Consider the following 21892-nt stretch of genomic DNA (forward strand, 5'->3'; position numbering starts at 1 on the left):
TCTGGGCCTAAATCCATCGTTTTTTTGCTCACCATGCCATTCCAGTTTGAACCCAGCCATATGCAAATCAGTCTAGACCCTGTGCTCCATGGAACAGTCCTGCCCGAACTGCCAAGCCAGGTCCTCCCTGGACTGGAAACAAGCATCCAAGGACCGGTTTCGGGCTTTCAGCCCTCATCTGCCTGGATAGCTTGCTTCCAGTGGCATGGAGAGCACGGGATTCACGTCTGAGCATACCCGTCCCACTCGGGGTGACAAATGCAAAAACAACAGGTGATGAACAGAATGCAGAACAATGTCATACATTCACCCCAGTACAGAGATCTGGGCCTAAATCCATCGTTTTTTTGCTCACCATGTCATTCCAGTTTGTATCCCCTTTTGTATCGATTTGTTCGCCCTAAGTGTGGCAGGGTATGCTCAGACGTGAGTCCCTTGCTCACTTGGCCACTGGATTCAAGATAGCCTGGCTGATGAGGATTATGAATCCTAAACCGGTCCCAGGATGCTTGTTTCCGGTCCAGGGAAGACATGGCTTGGCAGTTCGGGCTGGACTGTTCCCATGAGGCACAGGGTCAGACTGATTTGCATATGGCCATGTCTGAACTGGGTTGGCTCAGTGAGCTAAAGAATGGTGATGGATTAAAACCAGATCAGTTGACTGGGGGTGAGTGTTTGATTTGCTCAAACGCTCCGTCCATCATCCCCTTTTGTATCGCTTTGTTCACCCTAAATGTGGCAGGGTATGCTCAGACGTGAGTCCCTTGCTCACTTGGCCACGGGATTCAAGATAGCCTGGCTGCTGAGGATTATGAATCCGAAACAGGTCCCAGGATGCTTGTTTCCGGTCCAGGGAAGACATGGCTTGGCAGTTCGGGCTGGACTGTTCCCATGAGGCACAGGTTCAGACTGATTTGCATATGGCCATGTCTGAACTGGGGTGGCTGAGTGAGCTAAAGAATGGTGATGGATTAAGCCCAGGTCAGTTGACTGGGGGTGAGTGTTTGATTTGCTCAAACGCTCCGTCCATCATCCCCTTTTGTATTGTATTACTTTGAGGCTGAGGGCCTATCTAGCATCCTGGCAGGCCAAGAAGAGAAGAACTCTGAGATCCTCTATTCTGACGTATGTGTCATTGAGAAACAGCCTCCTGATGTGCAGAAAACTCCAGGCCCATGACAAAGACCCAGGGCCACCATTCTTCAACCTACCCATCAAAATAAACCTCAAACAGTCTCATCCAATAGGTCTACTACTGTTCCTATGAAAGAGACGCATTGATCCCAGAGACTGCCCCCAAGAAAGAACTACCTCCAGATTTGACAACGCTCACTAGGCACCAAGAAGCCTCCCTTTTCTCTAGAGAAGCCTTGAGCCAAGGACTTTGGGTCTCTGCACCAGCCCATGGCAATCCAACTCCAGAGCAAAGACCAACCAGACTCAAAACTGAAATTGGCTTTAAAGTAGACTTCAGGAATATTTCCACGTTGCAGTTCAAGTAGTCAACCATGGCTGGCCGTTGAGCTCCTAGAAGTGCCTGGTGTCACCAGTGCAAAATCTATATCCACCCCTCCTCAGGGAAGATTCTTGCATGCTCACTGCAGCATGAACCACAGACCGCAACCTGGAAGAAAAGGAATCTCATTTTTGAGGACAGTATATTAGTGGAGTTAGTTTTATCCCATCCCAAAGAACAGAGACCAGACCACCAGCCCTATGCCACAGCCTACTGTATACTCTCCACACCACCATCAACCACCACCTCAGTCACCATACAGACCAGTCACTGCCCACTCTTTTCATACAGGTTCTGGCCATGGGTAATTCTGATGTTCAGGATCCTTGATTAGACCCTGAATGGCCCAGAGATGGTCTATGGGAGGATTACAACATAGATCCACAAGATGTTTGTAACCAGGAAGCAATATCAAGTGCAGGACTTCCCTCTGGATGATACCATGGCTACCATGCCATAATATAATGGGGAGATGAAAGTAAACAGGTCACTCCTCTTGTGGTGGAATACAGGATGACGTCCTTATGGAAGCCCCAATCAAAAATGATGATATTAATGAGCTTTTGCCAGTACTCAAAAGCATTACAAAATGCACCCATAAAGACTTCAATGAACCCATTAACATCCAGGTGGTGACTCATAGTTGAACATAAATGCAAACATGCCCCAGATGAGTCTATACATAAAAGGTCATGTCCCAGCAGACTCACTGGTTGTCCACCCAGCCAGCAAGAAAACATGTGCTCAAGCTACCGGGGATGCCTATCGTCCTGATAAAGACAGCATAACAACTGAGATTAAAAAGACAGATGCCGCTAAATCAATTGGGCACTGTAAATCCAGCCTCCAATAACTGGGTTTCAAAGACAGCAGACAAGGAGGTGCCAAGACTGCTACCATAGCACAGTGCACAGGATTCTAACAGAAGCCTCTAACACAGTGTACAGATTTCTAACGGCACTAATCTTTTCAGGAAGGGCGTAGTTCTAAGTTATACAGTCAAGATAGTTACTGAGGCAACACCAAATGGAATGATCAAGGCGACAAAACAGCACCTCAACTTCCAGTCAGTGACTTTCCATTCACTCCCTCCTGGATCACTCAACATCTGTTGGGGGAGAGGCAGATGATTCCTTTACCAGTGTGAAGAAATGACCTCTGACAAGTGAGCACTCTGCATTGTTAAGCCGAGGTACTGCTTGAGGGTTTGACACTGCACCACCAAACATAATCTCCCAACAGCACTCAATCTTCTGCTTATACTTCCTCTTCCAACAGTTGCAAGAGACAATACAAGCAGTTCCAGGCGAAGATACCGTTGAGGCGTGCCCTCACACCAGTTGGGTCAAGAAATTTACTTGCTGTACTTTCTCATTCCCAAGACTTGATAATTCTGCAAAGCCATTGTCCACCACGGGCAGGTGCTGTGCTAAGAGCTGGATGTGCTAGTGAATGGTTCAATGTCAGATAGTTTGAGCTAGGGCTGACCGCTAAGGACAGTACTACCCCTCCTCTTCATTTCTGAATATAGTCATGGTGGTCATATAGTTTGTCATTACTAGGACTGGTTTCCTTCGACTAAGAGTGCAAATTGCTCTAAGCTCCAACTAAAATCCTGCCAGCTCCAGATAACTGGAGGGACTAGATTCCAGTCACAATATCATACAGTAGAGTGAATTTCCTATACCGGTGCCAGTTTTACAAGATTTTGTTGGCTATGGAGTTACTCACTGTCTCATTTCTAACTAGAATGTATAAGTTAACTCATTATGTATGTCCTAAACATTTTAAAATAACCGCCTTCTATCAATTTTCATATATATATTTTTTTACCAAAACACATTCATGCTTATGTTGAATTAACACACATTACAAGTGTATGTAGCATTAAAACTCAAAAGTGTGTAACTTTTTTTTGGGGAGGGGGTTTCAGAAGTCTGTGTTGATAATTCAAATCGGTCAAACATATTTGAAACATACTATTTAAATCCATCCGCTAGGGACTCAATAGGAGTGTCCCAGTAACTGGTGTGATATTTATGGCACCTGATAAAGTCAGACTCCCCCGATTTGGATTTGATCAAGTGCTATAAATACCACCTAATTACGAGTTTGGGGAATAATATGCTGGTTTTGCTACATAAAAATCTACACGTTACTGTTAATAACGTGAATTTTATCCCAGATAAATATTGGCAGGCTTGGCCTGTCGATACTTATCACAAAACTCATTATTGTGATATGTGCGGTAATGAGCTACCGCATATCGCAAATAATCTGACCACTAATAAGGAGCTAGGTTTCACTAAATATGTCTACCCTTAAGAATTCTACACATTGCTGAGCTGCTTAATTTGGCAGTTGTTTTACAACGGTTGTGACATTTTTAAATCATTAAACATTTTAATGTTACCAGTTGGACTGCAGACCATATTACTTTGAGTTTTAAAAGTAGAGGGCAACCCATGGCCCTGGGTGTTATGTAGTTTCTAGAACCCTTGACAAGCTTTTAATTTTGTTAACATTGATTAATGAGCTTCACACCCTTGAAGATTACTGTGAGTTGCTCTTTTCAGAGTTCTCCGCTTTTACCCCGAACGGCTTATTGTGAAAAGATATGGCAAGCACAAATACACCTCGTTTATCCTTACTGCAATTATTTAGGACCTGTGACCTATCATAAGAAATTAATTTACTTTTACACTGTGCATCTGGCATACCGTTTGCAAGGTTCTCAATTTCTCATCCAGAAATTCAAATACTGATCGCCATTTTGCACCTTCTGCTCCTGTATGACCAAAAGGCCACCCCAGACTATAGGATAAGGAAGATCACAATATCTAGTTAAACCCCTATTATCCCCATGTGCACCCCCCCGGGCAGACTAGAAGTAACAAACTGGTTATCCACCAGCCAGAATCTGAAAGTAAATCGGTCTTAAACGTTTTCCTCTTAACTGAACTGTACTGATGTGTACGTTTGTGAGATTCTTCTAGTTTGGAAGCACTTTTAGAAATCCTACATTACCTTCCAAAAGTAGTTTCTTTCTTCACTACTTTTTTCAGTATCTCTTGTGCCCGTTGAAATTATGGAATTCTGCATCCATGGTTTTGTTCACATAACTGTGGATTTTCCACATTTTCCACATAATCCATCATCTGCTGCGTAATCTGGAGATTTTACTAAAAAAAATAGTTTCAAGCTCAAAGGATCAAAAGTTACAAAACTTTTGGCGACGTGTTCATCCGAAGTTAATGGCCCTTTTTAAAGGTTAACTGGTCATCTTTCAGTTGCTTCCTTCTGTTATAGGTTGTTAAATTGATACTAATGAGGTGAAACCTTTGTCCAGGCAGTATTATGTGTAAAAATTACAAAATTATGAAGTAATGCTATAAAAAATGTGCCTCATTATGCCGCATAATTTACATTTTCTTGCTGCATAATTTAGTCAACCCTACCTTGCATAACTTGGTGCTCCTCTGCAACATAATTCTAGTAGCCATGCCGATAAGTTCCCTTCTGCAGTGGTACACTCAAATATGGCACAATGACAAGGCCACTTTCAAACATTAGCCTCATAATTTTTGTTTAGATTTAGCCTCCCTTTGTAGAGGTCGCCCTTGAGGTCAGGGGGATGACTTTTTGCACCTCTTTCTCATATAGTAAGTATGCCTCCTCAGTTTCTTTACTCATAAAGCTACATCCATAACATGGTGAGGATGCAGAGGCAAATTGCTTCCCTCAGCATGGAGCAACACCCCATACTAATGAGGGGATGCCTCCTTAGAATAATGGCAGTCCACAGGTGCACCGGCACAGTCTTTAACCCCTTGCGCGCTGCTATGCGGGAGAATTAATGAGCGGGCAGGGTTTGGAGGGCCCCCCGGGCCGTCCCACGCCCACCAGGGACCGTCCTAAGCACTGAAGGGGTTAATACAGAAGTGAAAATAATCACAGAAGTGAACCTCAATTCAAACCCACGCATCACTTCTGTCCTAATAAAGGCTGTTTACTTCCAGGAAGGATTTTTTTCGCTGTGTGAACGGGACACTCAGGTGAACGGGACACTCAGGTCAAATAGGACCCTATGATGATGCTAACCACGAAATCCCCCTGGCGGAGAAAAAATATGCAGCTCCTGAGGTTGAACACATGTATGATGGCGTTCAACCGAGTCCTCCACAACTTTCCAATATTTCTTTTTTTATTTGAGGTTATTATTTTTTTTCTTTATACTGGCGTTAGAGGTGAAGTGAACCAACAATCCTTACTTCTGCCTCCTCTATTGAATAATTTGTTTATTACAGAATTGACCATGCAAGCACCCCTGAAGCCTGTTCTGTACTGCAAAAGTGCCCTAAGAGCACAGAAAACATGCACTCACACCACTGAGAGTATAACTTCAAGGTCAATAGCTCTTTTGTGAAGGGTATCCATACCACAGACAGGCCTGTTTAAGTAAATATACTATTTAATGTTAGAGAAATTAATCTTCCCACTTAGAAAAACAAATGCATTCTCAACGCCATTTTCCCATTGATTTGTAATTCTGCACCATACCCAAATGACAGTGACGCAACACTTGCCCTTACCACAGCGGGGTTAGACCTGGACACATCTAACACAAAACAAGAGTATGAGTCTGCGGTGCATATACCTTCAAATCAGATGGTTGCAACTCTGCCAACATTTGCACCGCGTGTGGGTGGTGATGCATAGATGGAACTGTGTATGTGCACAGCTCAGTCCAACCTCACTTGACACCTGGAATTGTTTCGCATATTTGCACTAGAGTGGTTTGTGGACATCCTTGTGGTAGTCAATGGAGTATATGGGTCTGGCTTTACCTGTTGCCTTTGGATCTGTCTTTTCATGAAAAAATCAACCTATCTGATTGCTTCAACCAGTAACTGCATTAGGCAAACATTTGTATCAACCTAATAGGAATCCAAAACTAAACTGTTTTCGTATCAGGCAAATGAATGCTGGGCGGGTGAACCAGCATTTTGCTCCACACTCAATATGCTTTTAATTTTGATTGATAACATTTTACATCACCACTTAAACATACTATTTTCTTACCGATTTATTCTCACTCTCCCTTCTGAAACTGCCCTCCTGACACGCCAAAACATCCACGATCACCTGAGCTTATTGAAGATCATAAAGCATGCACCAATCTGTGATAAAACTAACCTCCCCAGTCTTCCTAGTTAACACCAGCAGTACAGTCACGGGAGTGGTGCACTCTACAAATGTACTACATGCACATCTGTATTACCGTCAAAGAAAAACACATGCGACTAACTCTGGGCAGCCTTCCTATGTCAATTGGCTCCCTTATTTAGTCTCGAAAAGTTGCTTATTCTGGTATCCATTGTTAATTGACCCCTTATACGTCTCATGCTTGTTTTGGCAGCTATTGTTCTCTGTTTCTTAATTGAGATCTCCAGCGCGTCTAATAGTCCAACTTGTTTTTGGTCAACTCAATAGAATGAAAGCAAGCCCAATACATTAAGTGAGCACATTTTAGCCCAGCTACTGTCCAGGGGACATGTAGCAGTTGAGAGAAACCGTTTAGTCCCAGAGCTATACATTCTGGTATGTGTGAGTATATGGAGATGTTTTGAGGTTATGGAACCTGTGATAGCTGAGGTAAAGGAGAAAAAAGGAGGCAAATCATTCCACTTTGCCATCTCCGCTCTGTAGCATGAATCCAAACCAACAGGAAATTATTTCAGTGACAAGAAGGCCACTCACTAAATCTCTGAAACATAATCTGAGTGATGGTGGTGGTAGTGTCCAGAGACCATTTCCATTGATCGTGATTCGGTAGGATGTGTGTGTTGCAAAACAGCATATGTCTTAGAGATTCCACCTTAAGTGCCTTCAAAGTTGCGGACATGTGGTTCAAAGAAAGTGAGTGGACTAGTGGCCTCTTCTGCATTAGAAGGGTGACGGGCCCAATGTCGGAGCTGGAAATATTGGCGACAGCCAGACTCTGGTAAGTCAAAATCTGTCTTACACTGATCAAAGGACTTAATTGTCTGGCCATGAAGAGATCCTGTCATAGCCTACACTCACCTTTAACCCAATCTAGGAAGGGTTACCGGGGAAGGGTAGCGGAGAAGTCAGGACTGCGTGCAGATGGAGTATTTGGAGACATGAATGTGATCTGGCCCATTCTGATTGCTGGTCTGACTCAGATCTCTAATACTGTGCATGTCTGGGTCTCAATGTAAGTGCTGTTTGGGTGGGAGTGTCTGGGCAGCAAAGCGAGGTACCAGAGCGGCGGACAAGTGAGAGCTCTGTCCATGTACACCCAGTGTTTCTCGCTTCCTACCCACTCAAAATGAAAGCATAAATGTGCTGCCCAGTAGTAATCCTGGAGATTGGGACAAGCCAGTTCCCCACGGTTCCACTTGGAGCATGAGAAGTGCAGCAGAAATGCGAGGGCGCTCCCCATTCCATATGAAAGAGCTGAGATCTACCTGTAACCGAGCAATGTCCTCTGAGGAAATAGACTGGGAAAGATTGAAATAAATACAAAAGCCAGGGAAGTACGTTTTTTTTTTTTACCAAGTTAATGCGGCCTGACTAGGAGATTTGAAGAGGCCTTGTTATGTTATGTTAAATTTTATTTCTATATCGCACGGCTACTCAAAAATAGTGTCCCGGCGCTTTATTTAGGCAGCTCAGTATAAAAAACATAACACCATAAAACAGACACTAACAGGGAAAGGACAAAAAAAGACATCCTAAAGGTTAAAAAGCCAGGTCTTAAGGCTCTTCCTGAACAGGAGCAGGATTCCTGAACAGGAGCAGGATTCATCTCCATAGATCTACTAGAATTGCTTCACGGTGGCATGACCAGTTCGCGCTTGTCCAGGTAGTCAGGGAATTTGTGATTGTGAGGCCTAAATACTGTAGAGATAGGGAGGTCCATTGAAAGGGAGAGGGCGTCTAAGTGGAGAAGGCGTTGTGGCAGGAGGGTGAAGTTAAGTGCCTGTGATTTCGCTAGATTGATATTATACCCAGACACCCACTCATAATCTTGGAGGACCCGACCCAATGCGGGGATAGGGGGGTGTCTGGCGCTGTTAGTGTGAGGCAAAGGCCTTCTGCATATAGACAAATCTTATGGCCTTGGCCTCCAAAGGGAATCCCCCTAACGTCTGCTGAGAGTCATAAGTGGATGGCAAGGAGTTACACTGCGAGGGCAAAAAGGAGGGGCAATAGTGGTCAACCTTGCCAGGTGCCCCGGGATAGAGTGAAAGAGCTAGTAGTCTGACCATTGATGCTGATGAAGGCGGTAGGGCCAAGTATGAGGCCATTATTTTACTAATCATGACTGGCTCTACTTCTATTTTCTGGATAAATGTGGGAGAGAGATAGGTGCACATGTGAATAAAATGAATAATCCTTGTGTCTCGGTGTAAATATCGGCAGGCATCCTCTAAGCCTACATTTCGGAATTCTTTCTTGAACACCCCAGACATTGCCCCCGTGCCCTGTATGTGTTATGTATTTCTATCAAGTGAGGGATCCTATACCAAGTTGAAGTCTACCCCACCACCCCCAAAATTACGTTATCTTTTACATGTCGAAGTTGATCTGCGAGAGTGCGGCATATGAAAGTGTCTTGCACCTGGTTAGAAGCATAAAGGTTCAGAAGCGTCAGGGTGTCCCTCCCCTTTCCACGGTCAATGTGACAAATCTTCCACCAGGGTCCCTAGTTAGACTGAGAACTTGAGGGATCATTTCTTACCTATAAGCCATACGTCCTTGATACTCAATCAAACGTCTGGTATCCTGCACCACCTACTCCCAAGGAGACTTGTCATCTCAGAATTCTCTGAATGATATAGATGCCCTACACCCTAATGAAACCTATAACTGGGTTATGCTCTCAGATGCGAAACATGCCTGATATACTACCTCTCAATGCAAAAAATAAATGGAGTTTTGCCCACCACAGCCAAGCATACCTGATGTCCTGAATCTTATTGCAAAACATAGCTGGTGACCTCACCTCTAATGTAGAAAAAATTGGACTCCTTCTATCACTAGGCAGCATAATCCTGCCTTGGTGTCTTGCATCACAAAACATTTGGCGCCCCACACTGTAATACAAAACATCAATGTTGGCTGACCGCATTAATACAAAGCATTATTGGTGTCCTCCTACCTCTGCCTTATTTTCCATGCCCCCGTCTCAACTACACCTAGTGCCGCACTGCTCTCCAGCACACCCAGAGTTGTGTGCGTGCAAAGAAAACACACCTGGTGTTCGATTATGAAGAAAGTTTGTTCTGTCCAGCACTGATTCGAACTGACAATCCACAGCTGTGATAATGAGGCCATGTCAGTGAAAGACAGAGCTGTGGTATGAAACAGTGGAACCGTCTTCCACTGCATGCAAATCCACCTCATTTGAAGAGCCGGAAGGATCTGCTTAAAGAGTGAGTATGACTGCACACTTGTGCATCATGCAGGTGGAACCCCCCTCCTCAAATTTACCAGCCCTTGGATTCTGCACTGACTGTGCATCACCGTTATTTTTGGCGCATGTAAAATGCGCCTCCTGGCAGCTGTTTTGCCCCTGCACGCATGTCTGTAACAAAAGGTGGGAACAAGGGCCAAGTCAAGGCCCCTTGCAAATGAGATAACCGCTCCTTGGGATCACACCAACTTGGTCCATGTTAAGGTAGGGCCTACATAAAAGCATCTGCTGCCCCTTCTGTAATACCAAAGAGCCCTTAGAGTGCAAAAAGCTGACACAGATGGCGATTGTGTCCATAGGGCTCTGTATACTAGCTCCCCAGGTGCCCTGAACCTCTGTCAGAAATTTACCTAATGACTCTCCCACGCCTCAGCCATTCCGTTGCTTACCTGTCAAATCTGTGTAGAGTGTAGTTTTGGAGACCCTCTTAACAATGCTTGGCTGAAATGGTTTATTGGAGGGGTGGCCTGCTGCTATAAACACATTAATTATTTTATTAATTTAATACTAGCAGCCCGTACCGACCTTGTCCGGGAGCAATCGGGCTTCCCCGACCCCCGCGTGCCCCGACATGACCCCCGCCTGCTCCGACATTGCCCAGCAGCCCGGGCCCCCGGCCGCTCCGTCCCCCGCCTGCCCCGACACTGTCCCCTGGGGCCTTTCCTCAGCCGATTTAAATTGTACCCTTCTGTTTTGTTGTAACTCCCCGTCCCCCGCCTGCCCCGACCCCCGCCTGGCCCGACATTGTTCCCCGGAGCCTTACCTCAGCCGATCTAAATTCTATCCTTCTGTTTTGGTGTAAGTCCCACTCCCCCGCCAGCCCCGACCCCCGCCTGCCCGACATTGTCCCCCGGAGCCTTACCTAAGCCGCCGCTCCTCAGTTCACCGCTTCTCCTCCTGTTTTGGTGTAAGTCCCCGTCCCCCGCCTGCCCCGACCCCCGCCTGCCCGACATTGTCTCCCGGAGCCTTACCTTAGCCGCCGCTCCTCATTTCACCGCTCCTCGCCGCTGGTCACCGCTCCTCCCGCCGGTCCGCTGCTCCTCACCTCTTCCCCCGCGCCATGTCCGCTGCTCCTCCTCGCGCTCCTAGACGCCGCACCTCCCCGCGCTCCTGACATCAGCACGCAGGTCGCGGCCGGCGCTACTTCGAGGGGACTACTTTTTTTATAATGTTAATTTTTTTAATATAATGTATTTTTTAACTTTAAATAGCCTATGTCCATCTGCACACCCTGAGGATTACAACGATGTATCGGGTGTGTGGATTGGCGCTGTGGCTCCCGAGTTTACCCGCCTCAAAGCCTCAAAGTTCTTCCTTTATAATAGTAGTATAGATTGAAATAAACAATAAAGTACTTCATATTACGTATACATTTATGTAAAATTAAAAATGTTCAGGGTTGATGACTGGAAGCTTGTGCACTCTGAGAACAGCTTAAATGTTTTAAATTATGTATTTGAAACGATATTTTGTGTTGCACAGTGTTCTTTTTTGAAAAAAGTATGTATTCTTTATTTTTGTTTTTAGGCTTACCAGCTCTCCAGGGGCAGAGTGTGGGCGATGATTATTATTCTCTGCCTGATTGCTGCAATTCTCTCTGCCTTTTTAGACAACGTTACGACAATGCTTCTCTTCACGCCGGTAACCATAAGGTGTGTGGAGCTGTTCTTTTGATTATACCTATTTCACATTGACGTGACTGAAGAACTGACGTACACCTGCATGTGCTGAAAAAAACGTCTTGCAATTATGTTTTATGGTTCTTTTGTAAATGTTATCTTGCGTTTCAATGTTGGTAGCAGGCTGCGCCCGGGTGGCTAAGGCAGGCATGACGTGAAAGGCATGAATGCAATTAATTTGCTGTATTATTGTGAAATGAAAGCCAGCAGCAGTGCTTTTAGATTTTATTGGTGTATTTTGTTCTTGCATTGGTGTTCAAAATTTACATTTGTTTGAACAAATTATTCCTCTATATTGTGGCCGCATTGTCAGTTCTGTCCGTAACATTCTTGTCGAGGACCTCCCAACCATTGGTTAAAATGAAGCACAGCCCACAATCGATTTGTGGACACTTCACCACGCAGAAAACACTGACTCACTCTTATCCGCAACACCGGTATTTGCCCGCGGCATTAATACATTGTCAATTCGAAATGCATGTTTGCATTTGAAAAGGGCTTTGTGACTGAAGCTTTGGGAACTGACACACTAAATGTGTCGGTCGACAGTGGATAGCTGGTGAATATACAAAATGTTTTATCAGAGAACTAACTCTGGAGTGGGTACTCCTAGTGTGTGTTTGTTTTGGAAAGAAAACACAATATGTTTATAGTAAAGCCCTCACTCGCCAACCTAGTTGGTGACATGCTTCATCATCGGGCCCCACGCAAGGCACCGAGTGCACCTTGGTTGTGCTACACCACCTGGATACAGCGGAGCTGGTATTATGCCGTGAGTGTGCAGTGAGAAGGAGTGAGTGAATGTTAAAAAAGCTGTCCTAAGGGCCCCTGGGATGAAAAAGACTATTTTAATCAATGGGCCCTTGGCAGTTGATAAAAACGAGAGGCGGATATTTAAGGAGGTGTTGGGTAAATCCAATAACCTAGTCGGTCAACATGTTTCAGCCATGCTCTCTTGGTGGTATGGCTTTCTTAAAGACCTATGTGTAGTTTGGAGTGAATGGCCTAAAAACATGTTATTGGAAGTCCATAAATGTGACACACGCGCTAAGGTGTGGTATGTGGTAGAGGAGGATTTCCTCTAATGGCGCTTTCCTGTGGGCAAGAACAAGGACAAGCAAACATACAGAGAAACATTTAACATACTGGTATAATTGTTATGGGAGCAGAGTGTCATGCTCTTCTGCAGTCAAAGCGGTACAAAAGGGGGTGGTGATGGACGGAGCATCTGAACCAATTAAACACTCACACCCAGTCAGAAGATCTGGGTTTGATCCATCACCGTTCTTTAGCCCACTCTGCCACCCCAGTTCAGACATGGCTATATGCAAATCAGTCTGACCCTGTGCCTCATAGGAACAGTCCAGCCCGAACTGCCAAGCCATGCCTTCCCTGGACCGGAAACAAGCTTCCGAGGACCGGTTTCTGGCATTACAGCCGTCTTCAGCCCGGCTTGCTTGAATCCAGTGGCAAAGTGAGCAAGGGACTCACGTCTGAGCATACCCTGCTACACTTATGGCGGCCAAAGCGGTACAAAAGGGGGTGGTGATGGACAGAGCATCTGAACCAATCAAACACTCACACCCAGTCAAAAGATCTGGGTTTGATCCATCACCGTTCTTTAGCCCACTCTGCCATCCCAGTTCAGACATGGCTAAATGCAAATCAGTCTGACCCTGTGCCTCATAGGAACAGTCCAGTCTGCAGTCAAAGGCACAGTGAGGACGGAGTGTGGCGTAATTGGTTAAAAGTTGACGCCTGGTAATTTATGCAGTACCGTGTGATAATCAAGGATGCGCATAGCGTGGTGCATCGTGTGGCTTCAACCAAAGGCGAGAAAAGCAAAATATGTTACTTGGACAATATCCGGAAAATGCCCCACGAGTTCTGTGCGGGGGCCTGACCTGTAGTCACACTTTTTGTGACTAAAGTTAAAGGAGAAGACAAAAGCAATTTAACAACTGACCCGCATTCTAGGCTGTGAGAGGCTGCCAGCAGCGGGGTGGAAGGACAGTGTTAGAGCGTACCCCCTTTAGGAAGTTCCCACTTACTTTGTCAAGGTCTAGGACCCTCTTCAATACCTGCTTCAGCCGCCATGGAGCTCCATGGTAGAATGAGTGGAGCTGAGCAGTGGTTTAACTACTCTGCTGGTTTCAACATGTCAGCAATTTCAGTTAATTGGGAACCGCTCTGACTTGCTCAATGGGTTTTAGGTGCTGGTTAGGCTGTTTTCCGGTGAGTCTGCAGTAGAGAAAAGACACGCCCCTGTGGTAGTGTAGACATAGAAAAAAAGACACGCCCCTGTGGGAGTGTCAAGAGCATGTGTGTGAAAAAAAATATATTACATTTATAAAAGACCTGGAGGCACCGCTAAAGTCAGCAGGTATTGTTATCAGTTCGACTGTGCCTTCTGAGTATGGCTGATGAAAAAAATGTATGTTAATTTGGAACATATCACAAAAAAAGAGAAGATAAGTTGGGTGTAGTGTAGACATACACTTGAAATCACACTGTAGTGTGGAAAGAGGATATTTCAGTCTATAGGTCAAGTGGTGCTCTTGGCACTCAGGTGGTAATGTGGTTCCTGATGGCCAATTGGGAGAAAAGACAAGGGGTTTTATAGTGTTATTCTCACAGTAGTGATGGTATGATGTCCAGATGTGTCCTCTTTGGAAGTAGGAAGTTGCAATGTGCATGATGCTGTGGTTTCAGGTAGGATTCAGGCTATTCCAGGGTATGTTGTTATTTAACCCAATGAGGTTCGTGGAAAGGCGATAGATCCAACACTGCTCCTTAAGTAATCGAGTACTGTTGTTTTGCTGGGTCTGGCTGTCAATATATTCTATTACAGTCCAGTGTAGGTCATTTGGAGTAAGGTTTGCTTGGATGAAGTGGTCTATTAGTTTGCTTATGTTTTTTCTACATTGGATGGTGCTTCGATGTTCCACAATGCAGGTTTTGACTTTGCGGCTCATCATGCCTACATACCGTAGGCCGCATGTGCAGGTAATCAGGTAGATGACATTGTTGGAGTTGCAGTTAGTGTGGTAAAGCTGTTGCCATGTTTTACCTGTCTCTAGATTTAAGTTTCTGGTTGCTTTTGTAAGGTGGCAGACACTGCAGTCACCACAGGGTAGTGACCTATGATGCCAGGGAGCCCCCACACATTAAGAACAGTGTTTGGTGTTGGAGTTCTGAGTTTAGGTGGTCTGGTGGAGACCAGACAGTCTCGAAGACTGCCCACTTTTTTGTATGCCAATAGTGGGCGTTCCCATTTCATGGTGCCACTGTTTATTATGTGCCAGCTCTTGTTAAGTATCTTGGCTACTTGATTAGTGGGCACGTTGTAGGTGGTGACGCAAGTCAAGCATGTCATGGTGTTGTCCCGTGTGGTGTCAGCTAGGAGGGCATCCCTTTGTTGTCTGCGGGCCCTCTTCTTGGTTGTGTTAATTATCTTCTCCAGGTACCCACATGCTCGTAGTTTGTCCGCTAGTTCAGAGGATTGCTGTTTGTAGTCTCGGTTGAGACTGCAGTTACAGCGTATCCGTAGAAATTAGCCGTATGGCATGCTTTGTCTGAGGGGCCTCGGGTGGAAACTACCGAATTGTAGTAAGGAATGTAGGTTTGTGAGATGTGGTAGTCTGTAGTTTACCTTCAGTTACCCCAAAGTTTAGGTCCAGGGAGACTATTGTGGAGTTGCTGGCACTACTAGTGAACCGTAGGAAGGGGTCCCGCTGGTTTAGCCACGTCAGGAAATTGTTGAGGATGTCGATCAGCCCTGTCCATGTCATAAGGATATCGTCAATGTAGCATCGCCAAAATTCGAAATTGGTGCTGTATGTGTTAGTAGCTGCCAGGATGTGTTGTTTCTCAAACTGGTATACGTAGAGGCCAGCTACGCTGGGGGCGATAACACTGCCCATAGACATCCCTTTCGTCTGCAAGTCAAACTCTCCTTCGAATTCGAAATAATTATGTTTAAGTGCTAGGGTGGCGCACTGCAGAATGTATTCCCTCAGTGTTGTGTGCTCCCAGGTGGTTTCATTGAGCATGTTCCTGAGCATTTGTAAGGGAGCGTCCTGTGGAAGGCTTGTATATAGACTCTTGATATCCAATCCTACTAGGAGTTTGATAGTAGGGTCAAAATTAGTATCCTTGATGAGGTTCAGAAGATGTTTTGTGTCCTTCATGTAGGTGGAGGAGGCTTGGACCATAGGGTTTGAGAAAAAATCACAAAACCGAGGTAGCGGTTCAAGCAGGGAATTGATCCCTGATACTATCGGGTGTCCAGGTGGTTTGTCTCATCTCCTAATGAATTTGTAAGGACTGTATAAAAATATGGTACCTTCACCTTCTTAGCACAGAGGTAATCAGTTTCTTGTTTGCCATGTTGGGGATTGTACAGGTTTGAAATTACTATGGGAATGGTGAATAGCTTGAAAAATCATGACCTTAATGCATCCACTGAATATATATGAGTATATCTAAAGAAAAAACAATTGTGCAAGGCTTGACGGAAAGATAATAAACAGGCACAGGAGCCAATAGCATTGAAATTTAATTTAAATCACAAAGGGTATGCATTGAAACAGGCAGTGCATTTTGAAAATATAATTTTTTATTTCAATGAGACAGCACAAACCATGTCAAAGGAAATATGCTTCCAAGTGTGCAAATAAAATGCCTCACATGTTGGTACATGAAAGAAATCAGATTGAGGAAACACTACTGCAAACAACTGGTGAGCCAATGCAGAGAGAGCCAGGACAGTGCAGGCAGGAGCACATTCAAATGAGCCCCAAGATGCTACCACCGAATGATCTGGACCACCAAACTTGCTCTTCTGGTGGATCACATTGATGTCTGCACCAACAGAATGAAAGAAATCTTTGCCATTGTGAAAGATTTCACCTCACCTGCCACCTCTAACACAATCACTCACCTCTCATGACCGCTGCAACAATCTCTCAATTCTTCAGCATCAAAATCGCTGCTATTTACAGTAACTTCATTCCCCAATGGGCACGACAGACCTCACCAAACACTTCCTGATCTTATCCGAAGAATCAATGCTAACCATGTGACCGGTCTTCACACCAGCAGAAACTGCTGCCACCATGAAGTCCATCCACTCAGGAGCCCTGTGTTATCTCTGCCGCCACCATGCCTACTCCAGAAATCTGCAACCGATCAGCACCATGCTCACACCCATTCTGAATGCCTCCACCTCTTCCATAATCATCCCATATTCTTTGAAAGGTGCAACTATCTTCCCATTGCTGAAGAAACCCACTGTGGATCTTCAACACTCCAAGTCAAAGGAAGGTCCCTGGGGACACACTATGCTTTCTATTACTTACTTTTACCTCTCACTCATACCATACAATTGAATTTAAAAGTAAATTCCCACACTAAAATGTAACGTTTACCGTCTTTATTACTCATAAAAAAAGAAGAAACTACTCCTTCATATACAGATTAAAATTTCAGAACCAGTTTCCTGAAAAAGTGCACAGTTAAAAAAACAACCATAATAATTCACAATACAGAGCATTGGAAACCAATATAAATACAAGTTCATTAAATGTAAGAAGAATAACACAGGAAAAAGAGCCAACAGACTCCACTTTACAGTACATAGATTTATCACATTAAACCCCCTTCTGCTCGTAGCTTCAATGTATTCTAGCTACACTTTTCACCGATCCATTTGCCTCTCACAGATTTTCATTGGGAAGAAACACTACCACTAATACATGAATATCTGTTATTCCCTGGGCTCTAAATGGATTCTATAAACAAAACACTGCGTCAACGCGTTTCGGTGTTCAAAACATGGATACTATAACACCTTCTTCAGGACTGGACATTCTTTGGGGTCACCGGCTTCAAATATTGATATCCTTCTGTGTATATAGAAAGATACATGTAAATAACAGTGAGCTACTAATTAGTTTATCAAATTGAGACAATACTCAGTTTTCAAAACAAGGCTGCATTGTTTGGACATTCCACTCTTTGGATCACAGACCTCACTATATCTCTCAGGGGTGGTACATTTACATTATATTCCTTTTCTCTCCCTCCATTACATTTTAGTGTTGGGGCTCAATCATCATTCGTTCATACATACATCCCCGGGTCTATGCCCTTATATACTCGCCTTTTTCTGTTAGGGGAAGGATAATTGAATCGCACATATGACGTATTGTCCGTTAATTTCAAATTCAAATTCTACTGATTGGTGCTCTCTTTTTCTATGGGCAACCTGTATAAGGGGACAAAGGACAACAGTTTTCCCTATGTTTCCCTATGGTTCAAGTTCACCCCCCTCTGGATCAAAGGACTTCAGTTACCTGTTAGGTGCTACCAAAGCATCCTTTTGATGGGTCTGGTTTCTAAGACTTCGTCTTTTTCTGTCATTCAAAGTTGACCACGGACCTTCTATCTATTGGATCCGGAGGTCTATAAATAAAGGATATAGCATTTTTTCTTTATTTTTCCTTTATTATCCCTGTCTTTTCCCCACTCTCCATTTTCTTCTAATGTTTTTGTGGGCCCATACCCCTTTCCGGTAGCAGGGTTCTTACCTCTGTGTAAGTCAGATTCTTGACACAACGAGGGATATTTTCACATCGAGGGACATCTAGAGGGTCCCGCTTGTCTTGAACTGGATATGTTCTGTAAAGTGATGTTTATATGTTTTATTAGGCACATGGGTAGTACAACCTATTTATTTATGCATTTTCCCTAGTTTCTGATTTTAAAGTGTTACCCTTAATGATAGTCGGTTCCCCCGATCTACATCTTTATTTGTTTTATTAGGCACATGGGTGTTACAACCTATTTATGCATTTTCCCTAGTCTCTGATTTTAAAGCGTTCCCCTTATTAGTAGTCGGTTACCCCGGTTTACATGTTTATTTTATCATTCAAAACCCCCTCTGGGGAGAAAAGTACTTTTGAACGGGAAGAAAAAGGGATTTTTCACTTCGTCTTCCACCAGATCCTATCTATCCGTGCTGCTCTATTCCCTTCCTTAAAAAATATATATAATGGCCCCTCGTGTTAGATCTTCTCTCTTCATTATTATAGGTATCTCTCTGAAAGATCTATTCCTCCCATAATTGCTAGCCTCTATAAAGAGCTCGCCAAGCGCTGCTTACAGGGTGATGCTATGTGGCTTTTTCCCTTTCTTTGAGTTTAACCCGCTAATCCGTGGCCGCCCGTTGGTAAAATAACCAGTCTCGATACTACCGCCTACATTAGCCCAAAATGGCCTTACCTGTTTCCGCGTACGTTCGTGTGTCTGCCTCGTTTTTTCCGTTCGTCAACGCTCGTCTCCCTTTGCCTCTTTTTAACCACTAACTAATTAAGTTAGATTACCGACAGCTGTCTGACCTTGCGTGCGTGTTAGTGCGCATGCGCCGAAAGCTGTACCTTTCTCGCGAGTAAATGCGCCGCCATCTTAAAACTGAGCCTTACAGTCCCACATTATATCCAAATTGTATTGTGTGTGGGTTCCAGCGTTTTCTTTTACCCCATATATTGTAATGTTATTGAGACTATAGGTGGATATTTGTGCATTTCTTAAGTTTATACCTTGGGTAATGGTCACTCTCTCGATTTTGATAATTTTGCTGACACATGGTTCATTTTCACTCGCGCTATCATATTTATCTCGGTTGGTTTATTGTATTGATATTAAACATACCTCTATCATTGCCTTACCCCTATTGGTTAATGTCTTAAAACAGGAGTGATATCTTGTCTCTTTTTATATATTTAGCCCCCAGTTTACTTGAGGTTAGTGGGATTATACAGAACGGAAATACCACTAGTACTCAAAATTGTACTAGTTGTGTTACCTGTTTCTCGTTGCTGCTATGAGATCTTTTATCCTACCCTATTTGTCCAAGTCTTGTTTTTTTAAATTTGCTTTCCCCACGACCTCATTTTGCGCCTGTGTTTTATTTGCATTCTCTAAGGGGGTTATTAGTAATTTGTTCTCCAGAGGAGAGCTACCAGCACTAAATAAGTGTTTCCCACTCTTCTCTGGAGTTCAAACCACACTTGATGGTATTGAACTTAATCATATACCACTGTTCTTGTTGTTCCTTCTTTTTTTGCTGTCTCCCATTCTTGTTTGTTCTTTTATTTTTTCCAGGACTACCCATCGTATATCTCTTTCACTATGGCCTTGTTCTTTCCAGTGGGTCACTAGTGGAGCATTTTCTTTGTTAGTCCTAATCGCAGACTTGTGTTCCCCTATCCTGAGTCTAAGTTCTCGTCCTGTTTCTCCAATATACCCTTGTTCACATGGGCATAATATTAAGTAAACTATATTCTTACTTCTACAGTTGTTAAGGGTGGAGATTTTGTGTTTGGCCCCTTTTAGCGCCACTTCCTTTGTTACCAGACACAGTTTGCATATGCTGCATGTTCCACACTTGTGGTTTCCCACAGCCTTATCTCCTGTTATAGTCCGTTGGGTTTTTGCTACGTCCTCCCTGTACGTATGCACTAGACTTGAGCGCAGGTTTTTGTTCTTTCTGTATGCGTACATTAGACGAGGCAGGCTAATTTATGTTCCATCATTGTCTATAGTACCCTGTTCCCTGGGAAAAGTGGGGTCTTCTCTCCTTTGTTTAACGATCTTCAACACTCACCAACTACAGACTGATCTCCCTCCTAATATTCCTTGCCAAAGTCTTTAACAGACACCTCACTGTTAGAACTGGGGGTCTCTAGTTGGCAGAGGTAGGTACCACTGTCCAAATAGGGACCCTTGATTCTTGTCAGGGTAAGGAGGAAACACTCTTAGACAACTTCTGCTCACCCTCTGGGTAGCTTGGCATGAGCAGTCAAGGCTTATCCAAGGCAATATGTAAAGTATTTGTACCAACACTCACAGTAACACAGTGAAAACAACACAAACTGACTCCACAACAGTTTAGAAAAATAAAGGTATTTAATCTAAACTACACAAGACCAAAACGACAAAAATCCAGCATACACAGTTCAAGAATATGGTTGCAAAGGAGTTCTTAAGGTTAGCGATAAAATATTCCACAGTTGCGTCATGTTTTGCCAACAGTACTTTTCAAAGCGAAAAAGTTCCGAAACAGAAGCTGGTGCGGTGGAAAACAAGCGATGCGTCACTCCTGAGACCCTCGGAGGCGATGGGACAACTCCGCTGGACTTAGCGGGCGTGCTGCTACGAATCCGGTCTGTATGGGGAGGGAGGTGATACCTTGTATGGATTCCGGTGCGGACGTTCCGTAGTGAAAAAAAGCTCGCAAAGGCACGATGCGATGATCTTTGGGGACTGCGATGATCTCCGGGCCGACGATGCACGGCTCAGCGGCGATCTTTCTCTCGCAGCTCCTCGATGCAATGGTTCTGCGACTATTCTCGCAGCAACGTGATACGGTGATCTCACCCAGCGGCGACAGGCTCTGCGAAGATGTTCGCAGCGATGGAAATCTTCCCACAAACAAAGGATGCAACGTCTTCAGGCAGCGGCGACAGGCGCTGCGACGGTCTCGGTCTTCGTAGCGGCGGGAATTTTCTCACTAAGCTGGGGATGCGATAAAACTTGCAGAAAGTTCCTTAAAAGCTTGGTTTCCAGCTTCCCAACACAGGTACGACTTCCAGAGGCACAACACATGGGCCACACACTTCAGGAAGGACAGAACTTTCTCAGCAGAGTTCAGGGAAGCTAGGGGTGAAGTCCTTTTGTTCCTGGGACTTCATAACAGGGAGCCAGCTCGTCTGAGGCCCTTGGAGATTCCTTCAAGCATGGGGACACAGCAAAAAGCAAAGTCCTTCTCCTCTCCTTGGCAGCAAAGCAACAGCTGGTCAGTCCAGCAAAGACCCAGCAGGACAGCCTTCCTTCTTTAGTTTCATCTTTCTGCTTGGCAGAGGTTCCTTCTTTATTCCAGGATGATCTAATTTTCTGTAGTCAGGGCTCTTGTACTTATACCCCTAAAAGTCTTTGTTCCCTTTGTGCAGGAGGGCTCTGAGCCCAGTCTGAACCAGTTCTGGATGTTCCTTGAGCACTTTGTTTTGCTGGCCTCTCCTTTACTTTCAGAGAGAGGGGCGGGGTCGTCAGCCGCCCAGCAAGAAGTGGAGCCAGCCTTGTGGAAGGCAGGCACAGCCCTATTCAGGCCCAGGTGCTACACCCTCCCACCAC

The 21892-nt window shown here is 44.6% G+C and overlaps 1 protein-coding gene across 2 annotated transcripts in view; it reads left to right on the plus strand.

Moving 5' to 3' along the window:
- OCA2 (OCA2 melanosomal transmembrane protein) overlaps positions 1 to 21892 on the plus strand; it is a 1149362-nt gene that overhangs the window by 688912 nt on the left and 438558 nt on the right. For both annotated transcript variants that reach the window (XM_078656175.1, XM_078656174.1), the window contains one exon: positions 11547 to 11671. In XM_078656175.1, coding sequence (XP_078512301.1) covers positions 11547 to 11671 — 125 coding nt within the window. The remainder of the gene's footprint in view (positions 1 to 11546; positions 11672 to 21892) is intronic.

This window comes from Lissotriton helveticus, chromosome 8, assembly GCF_964261635.1.
Source record: "Lissotriton helveticus chromosome 8, aLisHel1.1, whole genome shotgun sequence".
Taxonomy (NCBI): Eukaryota; Metazoa; Chordata; class Amphibia; order Caudata; family Salamandridae; genus Lissotriton; species Lissotriton helveticus.